Genomic DNA, 17548 nt, shown 5'->3' on the forward strand with positions numbered 1-17548 from the left:
GCTAAACTTTAGCATATAGCATTAATTAGCATGTAGCGCTAACTCAGCAGTCACAACTTTTTACTTAATTTAATGTTGGTGCGTACATCTCGACTGTGACGTCACAGCCGATGTCATGTTGAGATTCTTGGCCTGTTTTCCAGCAGTCATGCGTGCACGAGGTTTATATAAAAATAAGGAAACATACGTGCTTGAGGCTCACCATATGTCATTACCATGTACAGAGCTTTTATTATTCATCTATGCCTAGGTACATACGTTTTTATTCTATGGCACATTTAAAGGTTAACTAAATTAAAATATAAAGGATTTTGTCAGATTTATCAGCTTAATATTTAGTTGTGAAATTACTTTTCAGTAATTTGTAGGTTGATTTACACAGTACAGCACTGGCACTATCTAAAAACATTGTTCTGTGGGTCAGACCATCCTGACCAGCAACACTAGTTCTATCAATAGAATGGGTGGGACCATCCTTTTGGCTGACCAAAGGGAAATGGGGGGGTGATTTAAGGTAAACCTGTGGCAAAAGCCACTATTTTGCCACCCTGATATAAGTTCCTGCAGGGTTGAAAGACTGTTTGGTTTCCTGAAAAGCTCTAATTAAAACCTGTTTTATAAAGTTAACGGTTAGACACAAGTGAGATTATAACTTGTCACCACTAGATGTCAGCATATTCACAGAGTGTAGCAGTATAGCCAATACCCACAAGAGAGAGACATCTGATCCTGCACCACAAACAAACCAATCTAATTAAAATTTATACATCATCTGAAAGCTGAATAAATAAAATCGATAATTTTGGCTTACTACAAATATGCATGTGCTACTAAGGAGGACTGGTTTTGTGATACAGGGTCACAAATGCTGTATAATCACACACTGATCTGTAATTCAAATATTTTAATTGACACATAATTGATATAATAAATTGTACAAGACTGTGTAAAACATTTTGATCATGATTCTCACTGCACAGCAGGTTTACAGTAAAAACAATGCATTATCGTTTAAAAAGTAAATAAAGTCGAGTAGATTGAGAACTCGCTGACGTAATCCTCAAACACAAATTTCCAATGTCCAAACAAGCCAATAAGAACGCAAACAAAACCCACCCTAAAACAAACAGTGGTAGTCATCCGTGGTGCATTAACAGCTGTGCAGCCATCATTACCAACATGTAACCTGTAAGGGTTTAGATTAAGCCAGGACCAGGCCTTTGTTATATTAGGACATTTAAGTCGTTTAAACAAACATACCTTAGAAAAACATTACTGCTGTGCATAAAACAATGGCACTGATAAATGTTAAGATATATCAGTGCAAGCTGTTTTCAGTCGAGACAGTTCAAACAAGCATTTTAGTCTTAGACCTAGACTTAAACTTTCTCCGGGAAACCACCCCAAATGAAAGCAGCCAAACTTGAGTTAACAGAAATCTTAGAAATAGTTTTATTGTAGGAAAACAATGCATACGTTCTAGACCTGAGAATACCTTCATACACATCAAATGCATAAGCTAAAATGATAGACTTCATATAAAACACACAAGTAGAGACGACGCTTTTTCTTGGCTCCTCTGACAAAATGCTAAATGTTCTCATTTGTAAGTCACTTTGGATAAAAGTGTCTGCTAAATGAATGCATGTAAAGGTGTATAGGGTGGGGCGAAAGCGTTGTAGCCATGGAGAAGCTTTCAATTTCAGTGCTCATGTCTCCACTCGGGATGCTGAAACTGTTGAACAACACTTTCCTCTGTTTCCACTAGGAGGAGAAAAACACAACAGTTAGCAAAACTCAACCCTAAAATCCAGCCTCATTTATAAAATGCTAGAAACCATGCCAAATTTGATTTTACAACCATTTCTCACATATACATACATGTTATTTATAAAACGAACGCACTTATGCACAGAAAACGGGTGTACGGCTCACTTTCAGATTTAAATCTATAAAATTTTATTTTGAAATTGTGCGCAGTTTAGCAGAACTCCGCCTTGTAAATGATGCCTACTGTAATTGTCATTTACATACAAGTGCACCTGTCAATGTTTAAAATCCTTTTCGAGTAAGACTGAGTTATATTTCCAAAAACCTGCATCACTCGGACTAGAAAAAGTGTGTATGTCTGCTCAGACCCTGAATGGTTTTACTATACTAAATTAACTCATGCAAAGACACTGGACTGGATTTTATTACAGTGGCTAGAAAGCCTAGAAATGATCCATTAATGAACAAATAAAAGATCGCAGGAAATAAAGGACTCATCTTACCAACCACCTCTGTGCGGATGTCAAGATCAAGCAAACGCCCAGTAACGTCATCCACGTCTTCCAAGTAGGAAATATCATATCCTTTATAACTTCTATTCTCATCACAATAATCAATAAACCTACAAACCCAAGCGTCAAAGGGATAAACAATAAAATCACAACAGGTCTCTGATTTTCCCATGCATTATAATTTAAAAGAATATTTACCTGCCCCAGTTTGCATCTGTCTTTAGTATGATGGGGTTTCCCACTACGATAAGCAGAGCTTTAGCTCTTGTCACTGCCACATTAAATCTCTGAAGAAGAGAAAAAGTTGGACAGACTGTATCATGATCTTGGGCAACTCCAGCACAATTCAAAGATGCCACAGATACTGTATGAGATAATACCTTCTCGTTTTTGAGGAACCCAATATTGAATTTTTCGTCAAAAGTGATGTTTTCCTTGCTGCTGCGAACAGTTGATACTATTATCACTTTCCTCTCCTGGCCTTGAAACTCTTCCACTGAACCGACCTGCACAACACCACACATACACAACAATGGCTGTTTTGTTCATCTGTCCTGACTATGATAAGAACCAAAAACAGAGTATGGGAGTTTTTGTACTGCTTAGATTCAGACTGACCTTCAGCTCTTCGATGCCCCTGCAGGATCTAAGCTCTTTATGGTGGAATCTGATGGCCTGCCTAATTTTCTCTACCTGTTCAATCAAACCCCACAGAGAATGCATGAATGAGATGGCTTGATTTTGCATCACATCTGAAATCACTTAGCATTTTAACACTCTGCGTTTTTGGTAGTTTTATCAACACATGAAAGTGACATGATTGTCAATGGTAATTTTACCTGCTTCCTGTAGGGGGTGACAATGCCAATTTCTTTGGGGGAGATTTTAGCAATGCCCTTCTTGGCCTGTGTCAGGAGCAGCTTCTCCAGGTATTCAATGATGATAGTAATTTCAGAGGTGTTGAAAAATGAGGGGCTGTTTGACTCCCTGTCATCCTTACCAAGCACACCATGAAAAATCACAGGAAAGCCCTGAAAATCCAGCACAGATCAGCATGGGTTATTTCTGGGCTAATATTAAGAGCTCGGAGCCCTCCCAATGGAGAGCATGCCAAATATGCTTATGTCATTACCCTATAGATTAAATGTTAAAGGGACACTCCACTTTTTTTGAAAATGTGCTAATTTCCCCTAGAGTTAAACATGTATTTTTACAGTTTTGGAATCCATTCAGCTGATCTCCGGGTCTGGCGGTACCAGTTTTAGCATAGCTTAGCATAATCCATTCAATCTGATTAGACCATTAGCATCGTGCTAAAAATAACCAAAGAGTTTTGATATTTTTCCTATTTAAAAAAACGTAAGAAACGTATTATTCTGGCGTAGTAATCACGGACTTTGCTGCTGTAACATGGCTAGAGCAGGCGTAGTGATATTACGCACTGCTCGAAAATAGTCACCTTGGTTACTTTCAATAGCAGGGGACTATTTTCAGGTGCTGCGTAATATCATTGCGCCTGCTGCAGCCATGGTACGGAGGCACGGTCCTTGATTATTACACCAGAATGAGAGTATAGTTCCTAGCCATATCTATATCCATATATAAAAATTTTCATTTTCCGTCAGTCTTAGTACACAATGTAAGAGTCAAGTTTTAAATAGGAGAAATATTGAAACTCTTTGGTTATTTTTTGCGCAAAGATAATGGTCTAATCAGATTCAATGGATTATGCTAAGCTATGCTAAAAATAGACCTGCCAGATCAGCGGAATAGATTCTAAAACAGTAAAAATCAAATGTTTAACTCTATGGTAGCGGGAAAATTAGCATATTTTCAAAAAAAAAGTGGAGTGTCCCTTTAATGCAAACTCGTAAATAACTTATTAAAAAGCCTTATTTTCACAAATGTCGCTTTTGTCATTTAATTGTAATTTAACAAATTTGACTTTAGCTGCAAAACCCTCTAAGTGCATGCAAGCTTTTGTGGCAAAAATGTCCACTTCTTTGGACAAGACATAGTAAACAGTTGCAAAGGTCACTACAGATGCAACTAGAAACATTGCAAATCAAGTGTAAAATAAAAAACCCGAATCACACATTAGGTGGCGCGTGGTCAACGTGACTGCCACATATTGTATTCAAGTCAAAGTACACACAAGGGACACAAGTTTGAATGGGATCTACGTTCGTTTTGCTCATTGTCATTCATCTGCAGTATTTCTGAATGGCACGATAATATAACACATGCAGAAAACATTATCTTATTTTTACAGACGTAGCGTTTAACGGCTTTTGCATCTGAGCTTCCTGTCTTGATTTTCTTGTTGTTTAACAGGTTTTTGGCTAGTACAGTATGTCTCATACTTTTTTAGGCAGGGGGTCCCAGTTACAGTACTGGCTGGAGCTGATCTCATCTGCACAAGCTTCCAACTCTCCATCATAGAACAACTCATTAGGAACTTTCAGTATGGATGGATGAGACCTGGAGAGAGAGAGAGAGAGAGCGGGCATTACATGATAGTTTTTTTATCAAAATGCTTAGCCACTACAAATGTACAGTTTTGTCTTGCCGGTAAAGCAAACTTAAACTGAATTAAATTGAATTAAAGGTAGCTCCATTTATTAGACAGTATATAGTAGATACAGAAAGGTTGTACAGTAACAGTTTAGATCCAGATGTCTCACAAGAGGTTTCTAAAATCTTTCAACTTTACCTGTAGTTCTGCAGCAGCTTGGTGACATAGCGGTTATCATATCCTGTTGTTTCTTTTTGATAAAGATCATTCTTTGTCATCAACCTCTCCAGCAATGAAAGACCTACATAAGAGAAGAACAACTTTTACAAAAAACATAAATATTCATATAGTTGTTCAAGCTTTACATTAACACCACAACGTGATGCACAATATTGGACAAACGCATTTTATTTAGAATTCAATAGATATAGTTTATATATAGGCTTGTTCGACTTCATGCGGGGCTGTGCAGAATGATCAGTGTGTGACATCACAGTACAGCGTGAGCAATTTGAAAACATATGGAGTCCTCTACATGCAAATCGCTATTAAGTCGAATAAACCTAATTGAACATACTAACAAGCTTATAAATATTTATATAGTGTGACATTTAAACCATTTGGGGGGACACTACTTTAAATAATATAATGATTTTTATTAGTCATAAAATCTCTATAAAAAGTCCTTAAATTGAGTGCAGTATTTGTGTGTCTCTTACCCAGTCCGTATTTAATGGCAAAAGGAGATCTGAGAATTGGCCCCAACTGCTTAGGATCCCCAGCCAAAACAAGCTGTCCATCCTCTGCATTCAGCAATCCTGCACATACAGACACAATGCATTCATGCATTTATACATAACCAGCATTGGCAACGTCATAGTACTGTTTGTGTGTGTGTGTGTGTGTGTGTGTGTGTGTGTGTGTGTGTAAGCATCCACCTGCCACACTGATGATGGTCTCCGGCTCCACAGCATGTCCAGCTTCATCCACAAAAATATGAGTGAAATGACCCACATGAAATCCCCCACTGACCAGTCTACCAACACACAAACACATAATCTTTACTGTTGTGTGTATTTGGTATATGGTATAATATATAGCTATATATATTAAATGCCTTTACCTGCCTGCAGTGACCAGCGTACTGACCAGGATTTTGTATGACATAAGTTTCTCTTTACATGGGAAAACAATCATATCCCCCTCCACATTGCTGTTTTTCTAAACACACACAAGCCAAAAAAGTACACTTAACACAAAAACAACACACAATTCATTCATAAGCAACAAAACTGTGCTCCTTTGTCTTCCTGCTAATATAATGAATAGGAAAAATACAAAGATACTGAATACAAAGCTGCAGTAGACCCTTGACACAGGAAGTCACATTCTTGCCTTTAAAACACATTTAACATACGCTTTTTTTAAAAGTTGATATTAATTGAAGTCGAATGGTCATTGACAAAACCATAAATTATTATTTTTTATTTGTATTCATTGCAATGCATACCATGTCCATAATGTTCATATATATAGTCATTTAATGGGAGAAAAGTTAATCAGACACCAACCACCAGAACTTCAGGGATGTCTTTCGGATTGCGTGAACTGGCATAAAGTCTGTAGATTTTGGCTTTGTCAACATGCTGGCTGCTGATCAGTTTTTCACACAGTTGATCAGCGGCACTGTTTGATGGAGCACATGCTAGAATACAGGCACCGGCTACATTCTTCTCCACCTGAGAGAGTAAACACATACTGTAAAACCACACAGAAATAATAACTCAGTCCAATCAGATCTCCTGCTTATTTATTGTGTATTGTAAAAATTTGCCTGTAAGCACAATTTGAATACAGGTGTGTTTCATGGGTGTGTTTTGTTGTATGTGCGAAAACCCGCTTTACCTGTTTGATGGCCTCCAGAATGGTGACAGTTTTGCCAGTGCCAGGAGGACCAAACACCAAATACGGCGCCGGCTTAGATAAACCTGCCACGATGTTGCATACTGCGGTTTTCTGTTCACCATTTCTTTCTAGGTTAAGATCAAAGAGTCTACAAACACAAAATACATCTTGCTGAAATTTTACCCTGACAGTGTAATCCAAGTCTCAAAATCTTATAATGAGATTAGGAGCATCAAATTTTAATTTCAATCATTGATTTCACATTAAAGGGCACCTATTATGCAAAATCCACTTTTACACAACCACCCTACCATGAAAAAAATCCACCCACTACTTCTTTTTTAATCCTTATTAAACCAAAGAATTCTCATTAGACATGCCGTTTTGATTCTCTTGTTAATGTGACATCACACTGATAAAGCCCAGCCAACAGCCACTCAGATCTGTTTTAACTGAAAGTGCTTACTGATTTGGTTTAGGAGTGAGGAGCTCAAGCGGTGCTTTTTTAGCATTTTGGTCATGCTATAATAAATATCTGAGTTGTAATGTAAAAATTGGCATAATAGGTGCCCTTTAATTTCAGTCTTTGCAGTCAATATAAAATATAATAGGGTTATAATTTTCTTTACATAATGTAGAATGATTTTGTGTTTTAAACAGTAAATCACAATAAAATTACTTTAGCTGGGTTTTCACAAGAAGGGTCACAAATAATCCATAATGTTTTATCAAAGTGGGATACAGCAGGAGTCTTACTGACCTCAGTGTAGGCGAAGACACAGGTTTAATGTTTTTTGGTCGAGAGGGGAACAGTACATCTCTAAGATTGTGCTTGACCGCCAAGTTTACAGCTCGGTGTTGCAGTTTTACTGGGAGACGGTTGACAGTAAATTCCACACGGAATTTCATATTATCGATGAAATTCTCAAGAAGCCTACAAACATTCACACACAGAGACAAAATGTACAGTAAGTAGTTAAGTTGGATATACACAAAAACTGCCCATTGATGATCTAGATTAAGGGTGCCCATCCGGGCCAGTAAACAGTATCGTCACTTGCCCAATCGGGCCAGTGCTTCGCCCTCAGTCATTAAAAGATACTTTCTTCCCTTGGCCGTTTGACTGTATGTATTCTTATGCAACGTTACCATCGAGACACATTTTGAGCGTCACACACGTTAACTTCTCAGCAATGTCATGACGTTTCTCCTACCTATTGGTTGTTGTGAACAACAATGTGTGTTGCTTGTTTCGTCAGCTGGTAGAGCAAAGAGATGTTAAGATGTTGGCGGCACAAAATTATTTAACATCTTGGAAACAGACATTTACTTGGGTACAACATGCCAGAAAAAATTATGCAATTTTTTGAACAGTTTGCTGTCAGTTTACAGGTAAAGCAGAAAAGTCAGGAGCCTTTTTTCGTTGGAACATATCTGTTGTACATGTATATAATCAAATTTTATTTTTGAATTATTATTTTTAAATATGTGTCAGACACTGAAATTTGCCCGACCGGGACAATATAAAAATTATTTGCGTTGAGCCCTGTAAATGTTGCTATATTAAAATTTAAGTTGCCCTGATCCTCCTAATTTTCTAATATGCAAAATATTACTCCCTTTATGCATAAATAATGGAGTTTTATTTTCAAAGGTAACCCTAACCGAAAAAAAAAAAGAAATCATTTTGACAATCATTTTTAAATTTCCTTTTGTCTGTGTGCCACTGCCTCGACCTCTTCATTATTAGCCTATAGTACCAGAGTTCATTGAGTTTCGTGATTTATACTATACACTCTAAAATATTTACTTAAATTCCTTCCATTTAATTTAATTAACATTGTTGTAATGTACAAATAAAAAAGTTACATTTTAGAAAATGTTTAATTAGACAAATTTACATCTGCGTCAATAATGTTTATACTTTTTCCTTATCTCACATGGCTTGACGAGACAAAATTAAGGTCACCTCTCATCAAGATGATAAGGGGCCCTATCTTGTACCCAGCGCAATTGAATTTGTCAGTGACGCATGTATCATTCGTATTTTTTGCACCGGCGCACAGCGGGTTTTTCCCTCCACAGACGCACGTCGGCAAACTAGGGAATGAACTTGCGCTCCCTGGGCGGTTCAGCGCAAAAAAGGAGGCGTGTTCCGGCGCAAACCATACCTGATGCTATTTTGCAGTTTCAAAAAACAATTGCGCCACTGACCAGAAAAAAAACTAGTCTAAAGTCGCGTTGCGCGTTGTTCATTATGCTATTTTAAGGGTGCATGCTTGACCATAATGTATAGCGTGTACAACGCGCACACTTATCTACACAGATGCAACAGTTATTTTTTGCAAATCATAAATTGTTACAATAAAAAATATTTAACACATGAGATAAGGGAAATCATTGTGTTGAGCAACGTGGTGATAGTTTTTATTTATTTTGTGTGGCTGCGTTAAAAAATTATCATGCAAGTAACGATTAAAATATTTTCATAAGTTTGTTGTGTGGCTGTATTACGTTTATTTTATGTAAATAATAATTAAAATGTTTTCATAAGAAACCTTAATGTATGTGAACTTGATTTGTAAGTGTACTTTGGGGTTGGACTGCTTGCGTTTCTTGGCTTTCAGCGGTGAGGGTGGACGCAGCGATGCTGGCGTCAGGTCCTGTGTAGAGGCAGATCCACCTCCCGTTACACGGCGTGCCCGATTTATGCTGGCAAGCTTGGGATTCCCCCGTCTCCTGACATCATTGTAGCGCTTGCGGCGCAACGTCCTGGGGATGCCAGCTGATGATACAATTGTGGCTATTTCCTCCCACGCCTGTTTAACCAACGCTGATTTGGGCGGGTTTCTCCCATCCCCATACAAAACAACTTATCTGTCTTTGACTGCTCTTACAAGAACATCGGTCTCCTCGGCTGTGAACCGCTCCTGGCGTGCGCCTGGTAAATCCGTCATAATAATAGCAACCCGCCATGGAACTTGCACACTTGTGTTTAAAGGGAATGTTGGATGATGTTCTGATGACGTTACGCCCAAACCACACCTATGAATAATTAACCTACTTCAGACCAACCCCTTATTGATTTGCATTTGCGCCTGGCGCAAGAGTTATTTCTCCCACCGAGAAAATAGCAACAGCGCCCAAGATCCGCCCACAAAGTCACTTTCGCTTTGCGCTTCGCACTTGCGTTTCAGATCGTTAAAATAGGGCCCCTAGTCTCAATTTTGCAATGAGAAACACTAAAACACTTTTAATGAATGTAACCTACATATACAATGGTGTTGAAAAATCTAAGACTATTGTAAATACCTTTATAATAACTTTTTACAAATTTTTTACTTAAGTTTTTGTCATAGTAAAAAAGTACTTTAGGGCTTTTATAGATGATATAACCCTCATTTCATTTTGACAGAAAAGCCAAATTTATAAAAGAGAGATCATATCATAAAAATGTTTATTATTTAATTTATAATTCAAGTGCATTAATTTGTATCAAATTATTATTTTCTTCCACCTTCCTGACCCTTAATTTTGAGTTCTAAAAGTTACAGCATTTTACAGCAGCTCTTTAATCTCAAAAGATCAAGGAAACTTTGATCGCTTATTATATGAAAATACATGATGTAAAATACATCCTTTAAAATAAATCCTTTAACATACTTGTTAGAGAAGCCCAGTTTGACCTGGTCCAGTTCTACTCTGTGGACGAAGCCTTTGTATTTCGTCACATTTGAGGCAGAGACTTCCTCACTTTTGGTAAGAAGCAGATGATCTCCCCTTAGGACAGATGGTCGGTTTTCTGACACACCAGGAAGCTTTAGGACAAAAGATTTACATACAGACCTCAACACACATATTTTCCACATAGTACTGAATTCCCCACTGATGCAGGTGTAGACTGGACCACTGCATGTTACCCCACTTACCTCTAAGACCAGCAGTCGTCTATTTCCACGGTCCCTCTCCATGGAGACATCATTTTTGTCATATCTCTTTATGTCCATACGCATCTGATCCTCCTCCAGGTGCAGCAGTAAATCAAAGCGTTTTGCGTAGTTATGAAAACCAAGATCACTCTCCAGTAGCAACCTAGATGGAAAAAAAATACTTATGACTTTGAATATTCATGTTTATTCAGAAAGATGATAATGGACTCTTCAAACAAATGTGCCTTTAAATATCTTAGGTTTTATCTCCGATCAGGCATAATTTGAGCTAGAGATCACTAACCTAAGTTCCTGAAGCTCTATTGTGGGGGTTGGGAAAGAATTGTTGCCTTTCAGGATATTGGCCAGTCCACGGATGTGCAAAGGAAGATTGTATTGTTCCAGTGGAACAACATATTTCAAATAGTTTCGAGAAGAACTGCAGGTAAGAGTTCATACACATCTTTATTTTAAGTGTATGATAATTAATAAAAAGTAAGATTGTAGTGTTATGCAAACACAACGCAATTAAGATTTTAAAAAATTGTAAAGTGTGTGATCTTTTACTTACTCCTCCGGTCGAAAACCATCTTCCACGGTGCATCTGTCTGGTTTATAGGTCTCAAGTCTTGACGGTTTATATGGTTCTTTCGGACCAAGTAGAGCTGCGATTTCTGACCTGTAATCTGCTTCAATGAATCGCACAATGTGGAATTTGTTGACCTGGGTCTCTGTCTCGAACTCAAACGCCAGAGTGGCAAGATAAACCCCCATGTGATCTGATTTGAATTTCATGATCACTTCATATCGTTCACCTAATAAAAAAAAGATAAGATTGGACTCAAACCTGTCTCACGGTTATGCACCCAGGTACAACCTGTCAACTACAAAAATACCTAAAATAGACTTATTTCTAATAAATTATGTCAAGGATGCAGACAAGCATGCTGCATCAAAAGAATATAGCGAGAACTTCTAATCTCAATTATATATAGATGTCAAAAACAATTTTGTTTGTATATGATATACTTACTTGATTGCAGATGTAGCGGATTGTTGCGCGTCACTTTTTTGCTGTCTTCCAAAGAAAAACACGGCAGCCAGCGGAGTAACGTGTAGAATGTGAATTTAACAACCTCTTGACCAGTGTTCTCCACAAACAGCTTCAGCTCGTATTCTTCTGAACTGTCCATACAGATCTGAATCTTGCCGTCCTCAATTTGCACCTCCGAAGACACCCGCACCCCAAACTTATCAGCTATAAACACAGACCTGAGAAAGATGTGTTTGTTTTGATTTTAAAATGTTGTATACAAAGTAAGTTATACAGCACATTTCAAACCCTTCTAAAGTATAGTGCCCTTTTTAGGCATATGACACAAATTTTGTCCTCAGAATGTATGGACTGTATGAACACCACAGGACTTTTGTAACCGTGCATACTTTGTACACATAGGTCGTGCATACGCCTACAGAAGCATGTAGCCCAGAAGATGCATTGCATTTTATCGCAATTTGCATGTCTTGAACATCTGTGTACAAGTATGAGTCAAATAAACTACACCGGCTGTGTGTTCAAACATGTGCGTACGTTCGCACAGACGTATACAGACTATACTTAGGTCTTAAAGGGACACCTCACCCATTTGCATAAAGCTTTGTATAGTTAGAACCCCAGTCATGTGTTTGAATGGTCATGCATAATTTTCTCAGTTGCCACTGAGACAGGAGAAATACAGATTTCAGTGTTGCACTTCCTTCTTTCAATGATGTAAAAATCGTCATTTTGCATCATTGAAAGAAGGAAGTCCTATATCTTTGTAGAGGGGGTGAGACTACAAACACCCCTTTTCTCAGTCAAATAGGCACCAAATTCTAAATGTATGTTACATTTTGACTACAAATATGACACACTTTCAATAAAGATTAATGTTTCTATGGGTGAAATGCTCCTTTAATGCAAAAAATTCCTTTTAGTCACACAATGCTTTACAGTTCTATCTATTCAAGGTATTGGTAGAAGGTAATTTTTTTGTCTTAAAATGAATATTTACACATTTGCATTTAAACAATTAGTGGACATTTTTATCCTAAGCAATTTACAAAAATTAGTCGAGCAATAAAGTGATTTATCTTAAGGAGGCCATAAAATTAGGGGACAGTTTTATGGACAGGGCTTATGGTAGTCCCACACTAAAATGCTTGTTTGAGTGGTCTTATATCTTAACATATATCAGTCACTGTTTTGTCTCAAGATGCCTACCAGTAATGTTTTTGTAAGGTATGTATGTAAAAACTACTTTAATGTCCTAATATAACTAATATAAGGCGTAGTTTAATCTAAACCCTGTCTGGTGAACTGCCCCTAAAAGTGCTACTGTAAGTACAAAGTTTCAAAATGTGCTTTGTGTTAGAACCAAGGAGAGAGAATAAGGTATAAAAAATTAGTATTCAACATGTCAAGTGTTCATGGAGGTTGTACGTGTTTAAAGGTGAAGTTGATTCTGAATCCACCTTTTTAACTACAGTTAGTATCTATGTGACCTTGCTGTGTGAGCATAAACAACGTCTGCAAAGTTACAACGTTCAAAGTTCAATGCAATGGAGGTATTTACTTTACTTTAACAGAAAACTACAGCGAATGGCTGGATTGCCCCTACAACTAAGCCACTTTCTGACATCACAAACCCCAAAATGTACATAAACCCTGTCCCCGGGAACACATATTAGTTTGACAAGGCATTCATTTTCAATAAAAATGAAGAAAATGTTTGAAAAGTGAAAGGGGTCAGTGTCGGGATTGCCTTTATTCTCCCAATAATGCAGCATTCATTTAAAGGTGCATTGTGTAAATTTTAGAAGGATCTTTTGACAATGCAAAATAATATACATATATTATCAGTGATGTATAAAGACCTTACATAATAACCTGTATTGTTTTCATTCCCTTAAAATTAGTCATTTTTTTCTCAATACACCGCGGGCACCCTTACATAGAAGTCGCTTTTAATAAATATAAATTATTTACACTATCAATTATTGGATTCTATTAATCTCAAAAACATACTGAGGTGCAAACAGTATCTAATTACAATTAACTTTATTTATAAAACAAATGCTAATAATGTCACTTAGTGTAAATAGGGAAAATATCTCTATATTTTACTTAGTGTTGAAAGCATCTACAGCTATTTGCACTTGTAAAAAGCACTTGCAGTGTAAAAAGGATCTATTGCTAAGAAAATATGCTATAGTGTAAATAACCGCTGCCGAAGACTAGTCGAGCTATTTCATTCTGGATTATTTGTAATGGTTTGATTTTCTATCTGTGCTGAAAGACCGGCAAGAAGAGCACTGCAATAGTCCAGTCTAATAATTACAAATGCCAGGAGTTGTGGGGAAAGCTCTGTTACGTACAGCCTTATTTTCATTATGTTGTATAATGCAAATCTCCATGATCTTGTACCTGATCTGCAAAGGTCATAAAAAAAAATCACACAAAGGTTTTGGGCTGTTGCGGTTGATGTTGTGGCTGTTAAACCTATAGTAGTTGGATGGTGAAGTTGTGCACCACTGTATGGGGAGTATAAGCATAAGCCATGTATTAGCTAAGATTAATTTAAGGTGGTGTGAGATGCCGTCCAGGCAGGATGAGAGTTGCACATTTACATTACATTTACATGTAATATAAATGTGTCCCTGTCTGTGAAAATCCAGTTTGTGATTTAATGTTGTCAACATAACATTATACTTTAATTTTGTAACGTCTGGCCGGAAGTCAGATGGAGGTCTTTTCGTCTGGATCATTATCACCTTTAAATTGTGACCTTAAATAGTTTAACACTATTCCACCAACAGGAGGGGGCATGGTCTGTCATAACCCTTTCATCAATGATCCTAATCTCTTTCCGAGTCCTCTGGTAGATCATAAATTAGGCAACAATCTAATTAAATTAACACTTCAAGCAAGCTTCAAACTAAATTCCAGAGAAACCGGAGATGTAAGAGACGGAGCAGGCTTTGACACAGCTGAATAGTCCTGCTTACATGCTTAATAGTGTATAGCAGTAAAAACGTTATTTTCTTAAGGCCACGGAATTAACCTCCTATGTACAATTGTGAGAATATATGCTGGACGAATGCATTAATTAATTGTTATTATTAATTCTGCTAAATGAGTTAAAACCTTATCAATTTGTATTATTAATAAATGACAGTTAATTGTACTTCTTATTCCCTTTGAGCTAAACCTGGGATTCCCTTAAATTAAATTAATTAGTGTTTCGGTAGGAGGTTCGATAGTGTTTTAAATAACATTATTCCCTTCCTCCTGCTAAATTGCTGCAGAAATTTCTGTGAAAATATAATTTTTATATATTTAATGTTGGCTGAGTAAGGCAATGTCAAAGATTGAAAAACTTGAATGCTTGTTATTTAATAATTAGATGAGACTTTAGCCTGGATTTCACGGACAGGATCACAAATGTCTTCAAATTGCCTATTGTGTTAGAGCTGCACGATTATGACACAAATTGTCAGTTATTTACCTTGATATTGTAATTGCAATTATTAATAATTTATAGATTTTACATTAAAGTTTTGAAATTTTCTGTGAAGCAGCTTGCATGGTAAATTCTAAACATCTAAAAACCTAATAATATAATTAATTATAGGAGTTATATTGTAAGTAAAAATCCAAAACAAATGGCTAAAGAAAATGTAAACTTATCATTGTTTTCTGATTCACCACTGTATTTGGTGCCCAAACACACTGGCAAATGCACAGAAATGAGCACCATTGCTGTAATTATGGCTTTTGACATTTATGTAATTGTTTTACACTTAATTGTAATATCGATTGACTTTTTGATTATTTGTGCAGCCCTACATTGTGTGTTACTTTTGTGTTTGTTGAAAGTGAATAAAGCAGCTCACCTGTCTACACTGTTGAGTCGGCGCAGAATGTCCTTAGCCATTTTTCTCCTTGCCCTGACTCCACTCTCTGGTCCTGGTATTGAGGGTGGATCAGCAGACTCCTGGCCACTAGTAGGGGGTCTAAACCATTGATCATGTAATCGCACTCGGGGCTGGGGGAATAAATTTGTTTTTCAGTTTCTGCCTTTTCTCAGTACAGACAATGGCACACAACTTACACTAGTTTACAACAAACAATATATGCAAACAGGAAAACATTACAAGCAACCCATATTTATGACAGGGCTAGCTGATCATCTTTGAAATCATCTTTCTTAAAAGTATGTGTTCCTCAGAGACGTATGACTTTGCCCTACAATAATCTTCATTGGCTATGTGAAGTGTTTTATTGCTTGATATCTGTGTTTCAGCAGAGAGGGGGTGACTCCCAAGAAACTGAGGAATGTGCTTTTTTAGAAAGTTTCAGTCTGTGCCACCTATATCCTAGTTTTCTAAGAAAACCTATATTTCTTGGCTTTTTATTTGTAGATAGATAGAAGAGAGAGAGAGAGAGAGAGAGAGAGAGAGAGAGAGAGAGAGAGAGAGAGAGAGAGAGAGAGAGAGAGAGAGAGAGAGAGAGAGTTGTATCAGCATTACATTTCTCTCTGACACAAAGTTTCGATTTGATGAAAATGCAAGTCAATAAATGTGTTGTATTGCTTTTTAAAACAATGCATATTGTACCCTTAAAGACCGTTTAATGATATAAACTTTATCTCCAGCTGGTAAAACACCAATTTTGCTTATAGGAAAATACTGACACAAAAAGAAAGCGAATAAATGTAACAACATCATAGCCATAAATTATTAGACTGTGGAACAAAAATAGGTGTTTCTTACATTGAAGTAAACGTGTCCATCTCTAGTGACGCGAACCTTTTTCTTGGTTTTTAATGCAAACAGGACAGTAGAGAAGTTTGGATCTTTGACTCCGTCCCTGTGGATATATTTGTTTATCATTGTCATGTAGCCTAAATATCTGGAACACATAACCAAGTGTTAAAATGTAAATGAGAAATGTGTTACCTGTCCCGAAATTCATTATTGTAAATGTTTTTGAGTTCGACTCTATCCGTGATTTTTCTCCTATTTGATTCCTCCAGCAGCTCTATAAAGTCAAATCCAACCAAACGCACATCCTCATAAGAAAGTTTACTTTTTCGGCTTCTTCTGCTCATTGTTACTCCGCTCTCTGCTAAGGCTCTGACTGTGTGGTGATTTACACAGCATCCGTTGTGACCACACTCGCTTGTTTTATAAAGCCAGCTGTTTGCGGAAGAGGTTCAAACGGAAGAAACGAAACCTAACGTCTCAGTCATCTACAAGAAAAAGTCGTAATATACACATTGTTCACATATATTGAATTTTTAACAGTTTTTGTAAAATACAAGAAGGACAATTAGATAAAGCATGTAAAAAACCTAATTTTTAAATAAACTATTAAAATACACTCACACTGTATCCGCTCTTAGGAGGCAAGCGCGCCCCCTGTGGACAGCAAAATACCAGACAGCCAGGAGGATGGCAAATACTTGAATATTTACTGTAGGGAGAAGCCATTGATCTTTATATTTAGTGTATTCACATTTAATGCCATTTAATTACATATATATGAGTTATATTGGTTCTGCTGTAATAAACGTGTGACGCTCGTCAGGTATCCAGGAACATCCCTAAAATATGGTTTTACTACACTATATGGTTTAACTATGTTTTTGAAAACCATGGTTGTCAATACCATGGTTATTTTGTGTTTACTGTGGTTTACAGTTCTACAGTAATCATGTTTTTTTTTTAACTGTAGTAAAACCATGGTTCATTTTTGTAAGGGATGGGCAGTGTCCGTGCCTTTGTCAGGTTCAGATAATATGTTATAAATAATAAATGATTACACTCTGAGACTTGTTTAAAGAAGGTTTAACGAATCTCAAATGGATTCGGAT

The 17548-nt window shown here is 36.9% G+C and overlaps 2 protein-coding genes across 2 annotated transcripts in view; both read right to left on the minus strand.

Annotated features, from left to right (window-relative positions):
* Nucleotides 1-17548, minus strand: part of LOC135729456 (putative helicase mov-10-B.2) — a 167785-nt gene that overhangs the window by 129837 nt on the left and 20400 nt on the right. The window lies entirely within an intron of this gene.
* On the minus strand, nucleotides 890-16915 carry LOC135729457 (putative helicase mov-10-B.1). Its single transcript, XM_065247139.2, has 22 exons — nucleotides 16632-16915; nucleotides 16446-16542; nucleotides 15567-15718; nucleotides 11665-11903; nucleotides 11203-11446; nucleotides 10936-11070; nucleotides 10632-10794; nucleotides 10366-10520; nucleotides 7463-7636; nucleotides 6703-6850; nucleotides 6369-6536; nucleotides 5921-6018; nucleotides 5736-5833; nucleotides 5517-5615; nucleotides 4996-5098; nucleotides 4646-4763; nucleotides 3122-3313; nucleotides 2901-2975; nucleotides 2663-2788; nucleotides 2481-2569; nucleotides 2274-2392; nucleotides 890-1764 (listed from the first exon to the last, which is right to left on the minus strand). Exons 1-22 carry the CDS (start codon nucleotides 16781-16783, stop codon nucleotides 1703-1705), a joined length of 3006 nt encoding a protein of 1001 aa, XP_065103211.1. The 5' UTR covers nucleotides 16784-16915; the 3' UTR covers nucleotides 890-1702.

The sequence above is a fragment of the Paramisgurnus dabryanus genome, chromosome 11, assembly GCF_030506205.2.
Source record: "Paramisgurnus dabryanus chromosome 11, PD_genome_1.1, whole genome shotgun sequence".
NCBI classification, from domain to species: Eukaryota; Metazoa; Chordata; class Actinopteri; order Cypriniformes; family Cobitidae; genus Paramisgurnus; species Paramisgurnus dabryanus.